At 49.8% G+C, this 12,044-nt stretch overlaps 1 protein-coding gene across 10 annotated transcripts in view; it reads left to right on the forward strand.

Moving 5' to 3' along the window:
* Positions 1-11,273, forward strand: part of LOC141548932 (UDP-N-acetylglucosamine transferase subunit ALG13-like) — a 32,087-nt gene extending 20,814 nt beyond the window's left edge. For 7 of the 10 annotated variants that reach the window (XM_074278243.1, XM_074278249.1, XM_074278247.1 and 4 more), the window contains 6 exons: positions 1,328-1,396; positions 1,852-2,050; positions 4,440-4,577; positions 7,560-7,600; positions 8,907-9,195; positions 10,336-11,273. In XM_074278243.1, the coding sequence (XP_074134344.1) occupies positions 1,328-1,396; positions 1,852-2,050; positions 4,440-4,577; positions 7,560-7,600; positions 8,907-9,195; positions 10,336-10,610 (1,011 nt within the window). In that variant the 3' untranslated portion in view covers positions 10,611-11,273. The remainder of the gene's footprint in view (positions 1-1,327; positions 1,397-1,851; positions 2,051-4,439; positions 4,578-7,559; positions 7,601-8,906; positions 9,196-10,335) is intronic. The other 3 variants (XM_074278244.1, XM_074278251.1, XM_074278245.1) reach the window with 3 other exon arrangements.
* The last annotated feature ends 771 nt before the right edge of the window (positions 11,274-12,044 follow it).

Here is a 12,044-nt window from a genome sequence, read left to right on the forward strand (position 1 = left end):
ACCTGTGCTTGGTGCTAGCGGTGGGGATGATAAATGTTGGAGTTGTGGCTGGGGGTCACAGAGACTCTAGAGCACCTTCTGGAGCTCATCACAAAGCAGCTGTCTGCAGGCAGGCAGGGCAGATGTAGCCCATTCGGGGTCTGGAAGCCGTGCAGGAAGCAGAGTAGAGGCCTGAGATCATGGCTAGCGAAGGTATTGTGATGGACTGGCGAGGGAGGGAAGCCGGCCATTGTTGGTGTCTGCCTTCCAGTGCTCCGTAAGCCTCGGCGTCGCCCATCCCCTTCCAGGTTGCTGGGCTCCTGGGGATTTTGACATTTTCCATTTTCTAGGCAGTCTTACTGAAAGGGGACCTTGCTTTAATTATAATAATTTAAGGGCTCCATTCTTTGGTCCCAAAAGGCAGTGCCAAACGTGTCAGGAAACAAGGTACTAGACGGGATTGTGTGGTAGCACGTGTGCCATGTATGGACTGATGGAAATCGGACTTTTTTCAGAAAGTTTTGTCCTTCTCCATCCCCCCACTGGTGCCCTTTTCTAATGAGAAAGTCCAGTACAACTGGCCATTCACAAAGGTGTGTACCCCTACGGCACCTCTGTTTCTTATGCCTTTTAGCAGAAAAAGGAAAAGAAACAAACTCGAGGTTGCTGCCACAAACCCGAGGTTGCTGCCACAAACCAGACTAGGGGAAAAAAAAGTAGTGACAACCATTCTTGGGAGAATGGGCAGCAACAGCTTGCCAGGGAGGGGGGCCTTTTTGGGGATCTGATGTAGTGTTGTTATTGAGACTCTGGGTGAGGAAGTTCCCTTTTTGTCATTTGCTGCCTTCTCAGAGAGTGAACTGAGGCACTGTGGTTTGCTGAGGGTCCTGCAGGGACCATGAGTCACAGCAAGAGTTTAAGCAATGCTTAGTAGGTGTCAGAGGTTGCATCTGAATCCAGATGTTCCTAAAGTGCAAGAATAGTTCTTTCTTCATTCTGTCTACAACTCTCAATCCTAATAGCTCGTGATCCAGGGTCTTTTAGGGCAAGTGTTTGTAGCATTTTATATGTCTCTCATTTGTTTCTCAAGAAAACCCTTTGAAGTAGTATGGGTGCCATTAACCCATTCTATAGATGAGGAAGATGAAGTGGCAGAGGTGTGAGGTAATTTTCAGCTTGCTCATGGCGAAGTCCCTGGGCATGTCAGGGCATGTTCAGTAAAGCAGGCCTACACAAGCTATTGAAAGATTGCATCCTCCTTGTCCCCCTCCACCTGCACGCTGGTTCCCTTTTGTAGTCATATTTTTTTAGTCTCGTGTTTCCCTTGTAAGTTTGCTTCTTGTCCAAGTCTCTCCAGGATGGAAGACCATGTTCTATGCCTTCACAAGATACTGGTGCTTACAGCTACTCTCAAAAGGTAACCTCTCTGATGTTGCCCCCCCAAGTGGCACTAGGGTGTGCCTGCCAAAAAGTAGTTCCTGAGCCTCTGGTGCCCTCAGAAACTCTAGGGAGTCACGTCTGTCCCTCCTGCAGAGAGAATCCAAGCCCAGCTACCATAGGCAGGGTCAGTTTATCACTTTGCCAAAAGACCTTGTTTGGGGAGGGCGAAAGGTCTATCGCTGTTAGCGTAGCAGGATGCTGGTATTGCAACTCTGCTAAGCCAAGTCTAGGGCTGCCGAGAGCTCCGGAGGGTCCCTGAGTGAGCTGGAAGGGGCTGAGATCATCTACCTTGTGGAGTGAAGCCCTTTTAGTTCTTTGATCCTTCGTTGATGTGGGTCCGAGTCCCCGAGATGGTTATGAGAAAGCAATGAATGTTTCCTGGGGCTTTTCACTGTGTCTGTGTTCCTGATCACAATTCTTTCTGCTCTTTAGATGCTGATGAGCCCAGCAGCCATGTCTGCTGCTTCCTGTAGTAGCTCCCTGCCACCGACTGTCTTATCAAGCTGCCCACCAAGTTCCCAGGTGGCCCCAGCGGCTGCTGCCGCCTCCGCTTCTTCCAGCACAACCTCTATGTCTTCACAGGCCCCTGTGCAGCCTCTCTTTGTGGCTCCAACTCAACTGAACCGCTCAGGTGGGTCACCACATGTAGGATCCAAGAAGGCTTAGCAGCTTTATTCCTTTTCTCTCTTGGAAGTGTGAGTTTGAGAGGCATGTGTGCCCAATGAAGAGACCAGGGCACCCCTGGCTCCCAGGACCGTGTGGTTGGAGCCCACGCTTGGAGTTCCCAAGCATCAAATGGACGTGTTGCCGAGGTCACGTGCTTAGATTTGGCTGGATTCATGGGGAGTCTGCTGGGATTGTGTGGGTTGTGCTTTGGGGAGTTGATAAGGAGGAAGGTCGTGGGCTACACATTTCAACACCCTGCCATGACTGAGGGTGTTCACGATCCACCTGCATCCTGGTTTTTCATAGTAGGAATTCCTCCAAATTGGGGGTGTGGTGGATTTCTCTTGGCTGCTCAGTGGGGCGTCTGAGGGACGGCCCGTGCATTGCTCCTATCGTTCTTCCCTCAAGGTGGCACCTAAGGCCAATTTCCAGGTGAGGACGGGCATTCTCATTGAAGCTTCTTTGATTTCATCTAAGTGATGGAATCAGTGGTAATGCCTAGAAAAGACATTGGCTGTTTTGAAGGCTTCCCTCTCTTTCCGGTGATTGGCTCAAGTTTGTACTAGTTAGAGGCGCCATTTTGCCAGAGCAGAGCCTGTTTGCCATTTCTTGAGGCAACTGCAAGGGAACTTGGCAGTTTTGGGAAATGTCTTTGTTTTTCCCAAATGTGATGAGCATTTTATCTTTTTGAACAGGAGGACCTATGCTCAAATTCAATGTCATACTGTATGACCTTGGGCAAGTCATTTAACTGCCTCAAAAAGTAAAATGGAAAAAAAAATAAAGAAAGTGGCCTCAGGTATACAGGGAATGGAAAGAAAAACCCAATTGGTCAAATTTTAAGTCTCCCTACCCGCCAAGGCAATATCCTAGCCTCTTCAGCATTGAGGCCAGTGTTTATTGGCACGCAGGTGCCTGGGAGCTGCAGAACTCTTTGTGAAGCTTCAGAGCCGTGCATCCTGGCTCTGCTTGCCTTTCGTTCCCCTTGTTGCTTCCTCGAGAACAAGCTTGGGCCTTGGCAGTTTGGGGGGGCTACTGTGGAACTGCTTGCGTGAGATTTTCCCACCAGGCCTGTGCTTGCTTTAGCCACTGACATAAATTAGTTTTGGAGTCATTCTAAACCACAGCAAGGTCTGCCATTGGGCCCAGCCAACTGAGGCCTTCTGCTCTCTTTCCCTCCCAGAGCAGCCAGTCCAAGTCAGACCTGGACAGAAATCCCTTCTACAAATCCTTCCCATAATGATATATGTAAGTGATGCCAGTGGAGGGAACACCAACCAGAAAGGTAGGGGAGCTCACTGCCATCCAAGACAGCCCAGGGCACTTAGGAATCTTGGACATTTTTTCTTATGTCAAGCCAAGATCTCACTTCCCCGAAATCCATCCCCTGAGACCTGGCAGGATGAGACTGAACACTGGTCTTTCACGTGCGTGAGGAGGACTTTCATGTCCTGGAGTCCTCTCCAGGCCACACATCTCCAATTCCTTCCTCTGTCTTTTTTCTTCATGGTATGCTCTGGCTTCTTTGTGTCCTGTCTAAATTTTGGGGACCAGAACCAAGCATCCAGCTATGGCCAGGCCAGAGAGCGTGGCTCTCCACTTGTAAACCTGTAGCTGTTGTTCTTAAGTCGTGATTCTCTGTGGCCCCGTTTGTAGTTTTTGTGGCAAAGAGACTGGGGTGGCTGGCCATTTCCTTATCCAGTCCATTTGACAGATGAGGGAACTGAGGCAAACAAGTGATTTGGTCAAGGTCACACAGCTGGGAAATGACTCCAGGCCGGGTGTCCTCTTGTGGCTCCTTCCAAGGCATCTTGCTTTGGTGGCCACAGGGTTATTCACTCATGATGAGCTTGGAGTCCCTGCCTTTCAGCCAAGGGATGAGCTTCTCATGTCCCAGCTCAGTGATGAGTGATAGCCCATCTTGGTTCCCAAGAAGAGATGAAGGATGTATCAGGAAATGGAAAGCAGGCTAGATCTGGACTCTGAGGCCCCGAGTTCGAATCTTGCCTCTGTCACCCTGGGCAAGATCTTCATGGTTTCTTGGGCCTTTGTCTATGACCATATGAGCCTCTCATTGGAAAGGTGAGGGACTACAGGTGCAGAATCTTGAATACTCTGCTAATGTGACGTTTAATTTCACTTAGATGGCTCATTTAAGGAGGGAAGTAGGGAAGGAGAGTGATATTTAGAGAGTATTGATATTAAGAGAAAGCATCAATGACTTTTTTTTTTGAGGGGGGAACTGCCTTCACGCAGAAGAGAATTTGGGCAGATGAGTTTCCTGGAAGGGGAGCCTCTGCCCGCTGGCTGGGCTTGGCTGGTTGATCTGACCATGAATTGCTGCTTCGTTACAGTGATCCCATCAGCAACATACTCTTACTATCCTGCTCCTGTTGCTACATCTGGTCCACCGAATGACATGGGAGAACCGGGAGGCTTCCCGATGCCCCCACCTTATTCATATGATCCAAACGGCAGTGACCTGCCTCGAGGTAAGCAACTTGGGGGTCGCTGAGATGTCATGGTGATAGACTTTCCTTAGAAACCAGTGACTTGGGGATGGTGTGTAGAAAAACCAGCCAAACTAGCAGAGATTGGAAGCAGCCTGGGGAGTTTCTTTAGTTAGCAGGTTTCCGAAGGTGCTCTTACTCTTCCTGGAGTTGATCCCATCATCTCCTTTAGAAATTCCAAGTGGCCTGGGGCTCTCTGGGTTGCAAAGAGGATTGTATGCATCGGAGTACCTCTGATAGCTTGCAGTGGGATTTTGGGACTCCTGGGAGTGTCACATCCAGGAAGGACATGTGTGAAAGCCGCCCTACTGCCACAGATCCTAACATTGGTATTTTCCACATCCAGAAGGTTCTTATTGGCAGAGGACCCCTTCCCTTCCCAACCGTGCTATGTCTTCCCTCCCCTCTACCTGTGCTATCTGTCCCCCCTCCTCCTTTGTGCTCTCTGAACCGTCTCTACTCCGACAGATGCTGCCTTTGGTTTTGGGCCTCTTCCATCCCCTGGCATCCTTAGCCATCCATACTCATAACTCTAGACTTGCCAGTGGGGGAATTAAGATATTTCTCGTTCCTCTTTCATTGGCGTGCCCACATTGTGCTGCCTCGGGGTCGAATGTCTGCCGATTTATTCCTGAAGCCGAGCAGTCTTAGCTGTCTCTGATTTACTCTCTTTGGGCTACCCATGACACCTTCCTCCCTGTTTTTAGTTGAGGACCTTGCCTAGTTCTTTATTGAACAAATCCAGGCTGTTTGAGGAGAGCTCCATCTTGTCTCACTTTCCTCTTGGCACATATTACCAGATGCACCAGGTACTTACCGGATGTCCCGTAGATGTCTCAAGCTGCTTATACCAGAACCAACTTCTTAACGCCACTCCCCTTCTAACTTCTCTATTATTTAAGAGGCTCACCCCGGATTGCAGCCTCTGACATTCTCAACTCCCCTTTTCTCTTACCCTCTGAGCTGCCCCCAGTCTGTCTTCACTCTGGTTTCTGCACTATAATGTACACTAAGAACCTGCCACTGGGCCCCAGGACTTTCTCCTTTCCAGTCTATTCTCAGTTGAGCATCTCAAGCAATAAAGTTCCACGGTCCTTTGTTATTTCCAGAGATTCTTGTGTCTTGCACTTTAAAATTCTGGCTTGCCCTCTCCTGTTTTTGGACGAGGTCTGCTTGCTGGTCCTCCCACGTGACAATGCTCAATTTTCCGTCTCCCTTTCTTTGTACCGGCTGCTCACTTCTGCCTCTTGGAGTGTCCCTGCTTTTCCCTCAGACTCGGCTCCAGCCAGTTCTGCCTTCTGGAGGGACCTTGCCCTCCAAGGTGCTTTTCCAGCTCCTCAGTCTGGTTTGTGTGTGTGCCATTTCCCCCATTGGAATGGAAGCTCTCAATCTAGTCCCAACCCTTCCTTTAGAGTTGGGACCTTAAGACCTTGGAGAGAAGGGCTTGGGGCTCGTCTGCAGTCGCTCAGCTTGGTAAGTGTCAGAAGCCAGATGTGATCCCAGGGCGTTGTGATGAAGACTGGCAGAAGTCACCAAGGTTTTCTCCCTTCTTTCAGCTTTGTACGGCCAGGCCTCTATGTGGTGCAGACCGGACCGAAGTCTAGAGCTGTGTTAGGGCTCAGCGGCCTGTTTTGTTGTGCCATACTGTAGAATGGTGTCCAGTTAGTGACCTGCTCTGCCTTGTGAGCTTCCAGGCCCTAAGTGATCAGCACAGTGGCTCTGACAAGAGTAACGTGAGGGTGGCTTAACAATCAGCTTGCCGTCTTAAGGGATCAGTGATGGATTATGGGTTCACATCCTTCTGTTCCACTGGCAAGTTCTCTGATACCTGGATGCTTCCCATTACTTTGGCTCAGTCCTGTGAGTTGGCCTAAACATGCTAACTCCGGTGCCCAGGGTTCTGCTAGATGGTACTGCTGCCACCACTGCTCATTTACCCTTAAGAAAGGATCCGCAGAGTGATGCTGTGACTTTGGGCCGGGTACTTCCTGTCACTGTGCCTTAGTTTCCTCATTGGTAACATGAGCCTAGTGAGGGCCACTCTAGCTCAAGGAACACAGATGGATCCCAGTGGCTACAAGGTCATGGTCCCAGCTGGCTTGTGGTACCCACTTGGTGGATATAGAGCTCCCAAGGAAAGCCAAGGGCCACCGTTCTGTGCCCCTGTACCACCATATAACCTGACTCGTTCTGCTGGTCTCCTTATTCTAGCTTCACCAGCAGGACTTTGCTATACACTGGGCTGGCTTGGGCAGTGCTGAGGAAATCTCGAGTAGCATTTGGGGGCTTGGTATTGGTGGTACCTTATGGCTAAGAAATGGAGTCTACCCTCTGGGCCCTTAAGGACCTGGGGTGATACTTGTATTAATTTTATTAAAAGGGGGGTAGAGGTAGAATTGCTTGAGCAAACTGAGCAAAAGACGTTTCTAACCTGGATGGCTGCTGCCCTGCAAGGCCTGGAGGTGGAGGAGCCTTACTTGGCTGATGTGTTCTTGGTAGCTCAAGGCAATATTCTCATTCCTTCCTCAGGGATGCAGAGGTGGGAGGTGACTCCATTAGGGTCCTGGGGGCTTTGCTCAGGGCCACCCACCTGGCGGGCCAGCTGCAGACCTGTGGACCGCCAGTGGCGGCCTGCTCTGAGTTGCCGATTGCCACTTCTGGCACCAGCAGCCTCAGCATCTTGCTACTTTTGGCAGACTTTCCCCCAAGTAACAAAACTGTAGCTGGAGCCTTCTCCCTTGGGAGCAGCTAAGGAACAGCGCTGATCTCAGAGTTAAGCTCAGCTAATTGGCTTCTCTACTCTCAGCTTGCTAAAGCTAGGGATAATTAGCACACAGTTTTGCTCTATTGATTCTGAAGACAGCACTAGTCAGCTTTCTTGAGCGGTGGGGGCCGGGTTTGTTTTGGAATAGAGAGGTGGGGCTGGCATCTGGGTCTCACCTGAACCTCTTCTTTCTGTTGCAGATCCCAAGGTGTTGCAGTACTACTTTAACCTGGGGCTTCAGGTAAGGGCTGGGGGGGGGGCGTACTTGGTAAAGGCTGTTGCTCACTAGGATGTGATTTAGCCACTCTGGCCTTGGAGGGAAAGCAGGTCCTGTGCCCAAATTGGGGCTGGGCCAGCCCTCACGGCACTGGCCGCTGGACCTGCTGCCATTTCTGGTGGGCTCTTTGACTTGGAGCGCTGACTGCCAAAGTATATATAATAACGAGGCCGACTGGTGTTCTCTGGCCTACTCGGGCTTGTCAAGTTGTCGACGTGTACTCACTCACTCTCTTCCTTATAATCACGCTAGCAGTGTGCTAGGATTTGTGGATGTACAAGCTGAAGTCAGTTGATTTGCACTGGAAGTTGTCAGGTCTTGAGGGTGTGGGGGGTGGGTGGGAGAGGAAGCGAGTGTTTGTGGCACTGTGTGCCAGGCACTTTCCAGATTTTATTTTACTTGTTCCTCCCAACACCTGAGAGGTAGGCGTCATTATCCCAATTTTACAAATGTTCCTCACCACACAGTGGCTTGCTCAGGGTCACACAGCTAATAAGCGTTTAAGGTCAGATTTGAACTTGGCTCTTCTTCCTTGCACAAAGCTTTGCTAACCAGAGGACGTCATCTCTTCATTGACTTAATCATAAAACTGCTAGAATATGTTGTCGTTAGGAAGGCTCGAAAGTAGCGGTGAGGGGGAGGAGCTCCTGTACTTGATGGGTACAGCCTAGCTTTGAAGGGCTCACATTAACCATACACAGCTGCTCTTTAGAACAAAGCTAGGAAAAGAGAGAAGGGGGGGTGGCTTTGCTTTTGGAGGGGCATTAATGTTTTCTTAGAGCTCTTCCATGTGTGTCTCTTCCCCCATAAACAGCCTGTGGGGGTAATCTGTGAAGCAGTGGCCTTGGCAAGGCTGTCAACGGCCGCTAGAGTACTTTCTTAGCTTTCTACCTTTTCTTGATCCTTTCCCCCCTGCCATAGCAGGGGCTCTCATGGGGCTAGATGCAGCCTTTTCTCCCTTTCATTGTAGGCTTGCTGGCTCTTGCATCAGAGAATAGAGATGCTTAAAAATAAGTGGGTTATCCATTAAGGATTTTTTTTGGCTCCTCGTGTTTGTAGCTTTTTGCCCTCCTTAAGTCTTCAGCATCTCTTGGGAAGTGGAGGCTGGCTGGGGCGGAGCCCGACTTGCTTTGCTCTGTGTTTGTCCCTGGGACTTTTTCTCCTCTTCTCTCCCCTCATGGCCCTTCCAGTCTATTCATGGTAGTTAGGATCATCATCATTAGGACAATAGAACGCTGAAGAATTAAAAACTCTTCCTTTCTTCTCCAAGTATTTCCACCAGAATTACTGGCACTCCATGATCTATCTGCCTCAGCAGCATCAGCAGCCACCACCACCACCTCCGCCACCGCCGCCACCACCACCCCCTCCACCACCACCACCGATGCCTTCTCAGCACATGGCTCCTCTGGAAGCCTATCCTGTTTATCCTGAACATATGCCAATGCCAGACCATGCAATGTCCCAGATGTATAGCGAGCTGGGGAGGATTGATAACCGGCAGGTTCCTCCCGAATCTGTAGCTGCCAGTGAATATGCGAGAAGCCGCGCCATGGCAGGTAGCGTGCTTTTCCTTCTCTGTCTCTCTCTCTGTTTTTCCATCTCTGTCATTGTCTAGTTCTCTCTTTCTCTCGTTCTGTCTTTCTCTGTGTCTCTGTCTTTTACTTTTTACCTATCACTCTGTGTCTTTCTCTGTGTGTCTGTCTCCCACGATGTGGCGAGAGCCAATACCGCACTAGGGCAGGCCGTGACTCGGGATGTTAGCACTGCCCCTTAGCCCTTGGCTGTTTCTAGCAGACGGGGGCTTTATCACACCCTGAGCTTCTAGGGCATCAATCTCTGGGGCTGGGTTGGCGGCAAAGAGCCGATGCTACGCGAGGGCAGGATGTCTAGCCAGCATGTCAGGCTTGGAATTTGGAAGACTGGACTTCAAGGAACTTTCTGATGCTTACTGGATAGCTTGGGGGGAATAGGGCCTCAGTCCAAGTGAGCCAAGGGACCCCCATTGGGGGAGTTTCCTGGGCTCTGCAGATGAGAGGCTTCTGTCTCCTAATGTAATTGATTATAAGAAAGCGGATATCCTGGTGCCAACTTTGTCTCAGCCCCAGTCCTCTCCTACAATAGCATCGAGCCTGTGTTCCCATCATGGAGGCCTTTTCTTTCTTTATGTCGAGTCATCTACGTTTAGCTTGTTTTGTGAGGGCTTATCACTTGGGAGAGGAAAAAAAGTTCTACCAATGTACTCATTCTGGATCTTAGCCCTGGCCTGAACTATTCCTGCGCGGTCTGAGCTTAAATGTCGTGTGTTCTGAATCCAGTGACATAAAGACCTGAGTTTGTAATTGCCCCAAATTGGGGGAGGGCACATTAAAGAAAACCTGGAAATTCTGAGTCTGCCCCCACAAGGATCTGCTCTTAAGTTTTCTGTCATCTTACCTCAATGCCTTATGCCGGAGCTGCCCTGGTCCCCTCTGTTGATAGAGGCTTGGGCCTGTCAGCTCGGCCAGCAGCTGGGGAAACTGAGATTGGGGGAGTGAAATGGCTTGTCGAGGTCACATGTAGTAGGAGTAAGTGGCAGTCGGGTTGTACGTCGTGTGTTCTGACTCCAGATCTGTGTCCTTTAATTCGTGCAGTGGGGTTTGGAGTTCATTGGAGCATCTGCTTATCTGAATCGCTTCTCTGGGCTTTGTGTCCTTTAGGTGTCTACACGAACCCTGAGCAGCCACCGCCACCCTCTGGGCCTGTCTACTATCCAGTTATGCAAGAGCCCTATGGCCAGCCTCCCCTGCAAGGATATGACCCCTGTGTGTCCATGGTCCCTGCTTATCACTATGTTGCCCCATGGCACCAGATGTCTGCTTATGGTAGTTCCCCCCGAATCCATGGTGCTGTGAATCCTGGTCAAGTGCCCCAGGTGAGCTATGTTTCCTCAGCAAATCCTGGCACAGCTCACTATCCTCCTCCAAACATGTGAGGCTGAGCAGAGTCTTCCCACTGCCATTTTGCTTGCATTGCCATGATTTGTGGGAAATATTTGTATTAGAATCGGTGTCACTTTTCTTGGCTTTCATATGGTTTTTTTCTTTGGATTCATGTTAGTTATAAAAAAGATTAAGATTTATTAAAAGTGCTGACTGTGGAGACTTGAGGTTTAACCTCATCACCATGTGGAGTTTGTCTGCTCCCAAGCTGCCTTGAGGCCCCTTAACATCAGCTGACTGGCTTTGGGTCACACCAGCGATTTCCTTTGGTCTGAAACAGCCTTTGGGTCTTAGTGAACCCAGTAGAATTGGACAAAAACTTGCTTCGAGCTCTTGTCAAAAAAGATCACTCAATCCGTCTCACTTGTTATTTGGGCTGTTGGCATGACCCACAAGCCTTAGTTTTTGCCTCATACTCCACTTGCCCTAAAGGGCGATTGTTACCTCTCGCAGCTTTCAAATGTTACTACAAATGTTCAAATGTTTAGATTGAGTTGTGTTGGCTTGTGGTACTAAGTTGGGAAAGGCACATAGTGTTCTTATAGGAACATCAGAACAACTTCATTATTTTGTCACCTCGAGTGCCTTAAGTCTCTCTCCCAGAGAGAATTAATTTGTTGCCCACTCTAGTCAAATAAAACGTTCAAATGGCCAAAGTGTGAGTTTCTTTTGTGGTGGCAAAGAGCGCTCGTGGCGAACTGGCTTGCGTTGTGTCCGGAGATGGTGGCTGCAACTGAACAAGGGAAGGAGAGAATGAGAATGAATAAAAACAGAGGTCGACCTACTGTTGGTGGGAAGGGAGAATGGCTGCGCGCCAACTGGAAATTTTCGTTTTTAGTCCTGGGTGAGGATGAGCAGGATGGTGATCAAAACCATGTTTCTCGTTACTTGTCTTTACCCCCTGGTATGCATGAAGAAAATTTCCCTCAAATAAATAAATTGGAAAGGGAGGGCATGGGGGATATGCAACCACACAAGGAGATGTGTAAGCAGCAGCCAATCTACTGGTGTGGCCAACTGACGTCAGGGACTGGGCCATCTCCAAGACCGTTCACACACAATGGCTCCAGAGATGGCATTGGCACTAGAACCAAAACAAAACGTCATCGCCTGAGAAAACAGGCAAGGAGGTACCGTAAGTAGCTTCCTCCAAGCAGGTAAGGCAGGGTTGGGGGTGGGGTGGATTGGTGGCAGTCACTCTTTGGGTGCAGGTGGCACAGGAGATTTTCTTCTGGGTGAGTTAGAGAGGAGGAGGGATAGGGTTTGTGATGGCTAGGTAGGCCCAGTCTAGTGCTTAGGCCAGTGGCATGAACTCCATGGCCATGCGCCTGGTAAATAAGGTCACTTCAGTAACTAAATGTCAGCTGTAGATGGGCTGGGGCCTTCTCTGTAACCCCCTCTGGACTACTCCCCCAGCTTGTACTTGT

The sequence above is a fragment of the Sminthopsis crassicaudata genome, chromosome X (genome assembly GCF_048593235.1).
Source record: "Sminthopsis crassicaudata isolate SCR6 chromosome X, ASM4859323v1, whole genome shotgun sequence".
In the NCBI taxonomy this organism is placed as follows: domain Eukaryota; kingdom Metazoa; phylum Chordata; class Mammalia; order Dasyuromorphia; family Dasyuridae; genus Sminthopsis; species Sminthopsis crassicaudata.